The sequence below is a fragment of the Egretta garzetta genome, unplaced genomic scaffold (genome assembly GCF_000687185.1).
Source record: "Egretta garzetta isolate BGI_Z169 unplaced genomic scaffold, ASM68718v1 scaffold935, whole genome shotgun sequence".
Classification (NCBI taxonomy): domain Eukaryota; kingdom Metazoa; phylum Chordata; class Aves; order Pelecaniformes; family Ardeidae; genus Egretta; species Egretta garzetta.
In genome coordinates, this window is record NW_009259813.1 from 288,914 (window position 1) to 292,979 (window position 4,066).

At 46.4% G+C, this 4,066-nt stretch overlaps 1 protein-coding gene across 1 annotated transcript in view; it reads right to left on the minus strand.

The window, feature by feature from the left end:
* The window catches only part of LOC104127240 (transmembrane protein 182), a 16,606-nt gene extending 12,766 nt beyond the window's left edge, over positions 1–3,840 (minus strand). The window contains exons 1-2 of the mRNA XM_009639892.1: positions 3,688–3,840; positions 820–937 (exon numbers count right to left, since the gene is read on the minus strand). Coding sequence (XP_009638187.1) covers positions 820–937; positions 3,688–3,840 — 271 coding nt within the window. The remainder of the gene's footprint in view (positions 1–819; positions 938–3,687) is intronic.
* Between the last annotated feature and the right edge of the window lie 226 nt (positions 3,841–4,066).

Here is a 4,066-nt window from a genome sequence, read left to right on the forward strand (position 1 = left end):
TGCGGCGTGGCCCCGCGGTGGGGCTGGGGGCCAGCCGTGTTCACTCCTTTGCTCTTTCTGGTGGGAGCACCTGGTTCACCGGGCCAAGACCCCACGCTTCGCTGCATGTGGGCCACCAGTCAAGCACCAACTGGTGTCTCAGAACAGGTTTCAACTTCGCCTTCAATTTTTTTTTTTGAAGAGTGAATGCGCTTGCAGAAAATAAAATTATTTTGCATCCATCTCTGTTTATTCACACGTGTCATTTCAATGACCTTAACAAGCAAACCAGGCAAGATCTTAAAATAAAGGTCTTGTGACGTGGTTAGGGCTCTCCATGGCCCACCACTGTTAGAGGTCCTGAGAACCCAGGGAGACCACCAGCGTGCGCCTCCAGCTTTCCCCGTGCTGAAATCAGTGGGAGGTGGGAACACTCTGATGGCTGAAAACGCTAATGGAAAAGCAATGCCAAGGGCCAGGATGGGCTCACATTTAGCAGACCTTAGCTGAACACAAACATCAGGAGATATGGGGAGAGAGTTGTCCTTGCTGGTGGAAGCCACCACTCCGCAAGGTCTTGTAGGTGGTACATTAAATGGCATCAAGAAGTTCCTATGTTTCTATGAACAACCCCTGAGAGGAAAATCAAAGGCAAAAAAAGAGCACAGGAAGGGTGAGCCAAGTTTGCTTTTGATAGAGAGACCGTGAGAATGAAATAAATAAATAAATACATAAAATAAAGACGACTGTCTCCTCATCCCTGGGAGCCCTTGCTGTGCTTGTTTGCAATTCCAACTGTGAGCGCATGCTGTGAATGTGGTATGGTGGCATGGTACTCACTGTACCAGAAGGTCCAGATGGTCTCCGGGTGGCCCTCGCCAAAGAACCAGCACCGCCAGAAGAAGCCCTCGTGATGGAAAGCGAGGATCTCCTTCCTGACCTCTGTTGGCGTTTCAACCTGCAGAGGAATGAAAGCCCAAGCTGATACGGGGATGATCATGGTGGAAAGTGTGTGCTTTTTGCTTAGACAGCTGTGGATTTCATTTTTTGTTGGGATTTTCATTTGTTGTTGTTTGAGTTGGTTTTGGAGGGTTTGGGGAACACAGAGGCAGCTGCTGTCCTTGACTTTCTGAAATATCAGAGCCACAAAGTGTTCTGATAACAAACTATCCTGCAGACCCTCACAAAACAGTTTCTTTTTCCTCTAATATCTTTAAAACACGGATTGCTAGATCTGGATGGGTAAGCCAGGCAGCAGAGCATTCTGGGTGTATTCTGCATCTTAAATACTTTCCCTAAGTAAATTTTACTGCTTCTGTAACCAGTTGGAAGCAGGTTGATTACCAGGTAAGCGATTGTAGGGATGACCCAATGCCACAGTTCAGATGTCATTGCTACTCTGCAGGATCCAAGGTCTGGCTTAACCCCAGAAAACAGCCCAACTCCAACACTCCCACTGAGCCTCTTCCAATTGCCAGCCCAGTAGAAGTTATGCTAAACCTACGTGAGACAGAAATCACTCTTTGCCCACACCAGTCTTCTCATAGACTACGATAGGGACGTTGGCAATTATTTCTTTTTTGGTGAATCTACTTCAACCCCCAGCCCAGACCCACAGAGCACTAGGGTTGGGTCTCTCCAGGTGGAAGGATATTGTGAAGTCGAGTCATGGACTATTTACCAAAAAACATATCAAAATTATAGCCAAAATCAATTTTGCCTTTATCACATACAATTTGGTAAAGGGGACACGACTGTTATAAAATTACATTTTGTGGAGGACGGAGAAACTTCATACAGGATTGGACCCTGTGAGCTGGAGAAAGGAGACAAGACTCAGTGGAGAGGTGCTAGAAGATACTCCCCTCGCCTCGAGGTCTTTATGCATCAAGCTGTGACCGCTTCCAGAGCCCTGACCTGATTCTGCTTTTACTTTCAGGGTAAAATACTAACTATGGCAATGGTAACATGCAGCCCCCGAACTAGAATAGATCTAGGGAAGAAATTCTTTCCAGTGAGGGTGGTGAAACCCTGGCAGGGGTTGCCCAGAGAGGGGGTGGAGGCCCCATCCCTGGGAACATTCCAGGCCAGGTTGGACGGGGCGGTGAGCAACCTGATGTGGTTCAAGGTGTCCCTGCTCCTGCAGGGGGGTTGGGCTGGGTGACCTCTGGGGGTCCCTTCCCACCCAAAACATTCTGTGATTCTATGATTCATCAGCTGGATGGCTGCCGACCTGGTGCATCTACGGCACATTTAATCACCGTTTGGCAGACACTCGAGACCACCCTTATCTGTAAAGGGCCAGGATTTGCCACTTTAAGCAAGGGCAGAGAAGGTAAAAACACAGCCCGTTGTACACAACTGGTAACTGAAATAGAAATAATAGAAACAGCGTCTGAAATAGAAATAAAATAGCTCAGAGGAAAGAGTAAGAGCAGTTCCTATTTCTGCCTGGTGCTTTTGAAGTCGCTCTGCCTTAGCGCCAGGCACGTTCACGCTTGGCCAAGGGCGTATCTGAAAAGTTTGGGATGCTTATCCATGTCGTGGGGCACAACGCCTCTAGCCGCTCCGCTTTAAAAGACAACAGCACAAACAAAACTCTGCCACAATTAACATTGCCATTTCCCAAGCACACAAAAACTGAGCGGCGCTCCTCCGGCCGTGACTCTCTGCCATCTCCAGGGCTTTACCGCCCTGCTTTAAATAGTAAAGACTTCTTGCCAGGCAGTTTTTCCATCATCTTTTTTTTTTTTTCAATAGAGAAAGTCATTTGGAAACATGACTCAAGCGAACAGTGTCCTACATTTGATTACGGGATTCCGAAATGAAAGAAAATATTTCTTGCTGGCATCATGATGCTTACCCGATGTGACTCACCAGACCAGGGGGAAAAAAAAAAAAATCAAACCTAATTGGATTGAAGTAACAAAAAGTCTGCACACAACAAGGATCTCCCTGTCATTTTGTAATTGAAACGGCACATTGATCGGTGCAAAAAGAGGTTTTTGGAGAGTGGGCGGCTCGGGGAACTGGTCTGGGTGTTCTTTCATTGGGGAGTTGGACAACAGCAAGCGCAGCCAATATCAAACTTTGGAAAGTCTCTATATAGAAGTGATACCAGCAGTTAGCACTAAACCACCAAATTCTCCTTTCAAAATTACATTTCCTGCTCACCAAAATCCTGTATAAATCTTAATTTGAAAATATTTAGGTCTCTTCTGGTTAGATGGGCAGGAATTCTTGTCTGCTCTGTTCTGCATCTGACGTTCGCTTTTGTTTTCTGTCTGCGCTGTAGTCGCATCACTTTGGATGTAGATGATTGCCAAGTCCTGCACTTTCAAATATGAACTATTTTCAAATGAAGAAACTACAGAGGGAGAAATTTTTAACGGCAAATATCAGGAGATATCTTTTGTCTTTAGAGGCAAATGCTGTCAACAAGTAAAACACTTACAGTTTTGCCTTTCATTCCTTAATGTTCATATCTGCCAGATTACAGCGCTGCCATCTCAGGGTTTCCTAGGCACGCTTTACTTCAGTCTACATGCTAGATACTATGGAAATGCCGGTTTGGATTTTAAAGTCAGCTCAGGCTGACATCCTGCAATGAGCATAAATACTATCACAGATTTAAAACTTTAAAAATTTAAAAAATTATGTAAATAAGTCAGTTCTTCTTCAAAAGTCAGACACGATTTCAGACTTTACCTCCCCGGCCCGCAGAGTGCTATTCCCACGCTCGAAGACGCCGCAGCTCTCCGTAGCTAGAAGCCAGTAATCCGTCCCGAAGGCGATGAGAAAGAGCAAGACGCCAGTGCCGCCGAGGATCCCGGCTGTGAGGGCGGCTACGCCAGCCTTCATGGGGCAGCAGGTAGGGAGCAGAACTGGAAATCAGAAAAGAAGAAAACCACTGAAGTTTCCAGAGTGGCTGGACGAGGGGGACAAGAGAAGCACTATTTTTGGGCACGGATAATAATCCCCTCCTGGCTGGTGTGAGTTTCAGAGGGTGGTGGGAACAGGACTAATAAAAGCAGATGACCTGGCGTAACCTAACAGCTGTGGCATTAAGGAAGATGACAAATAGCTG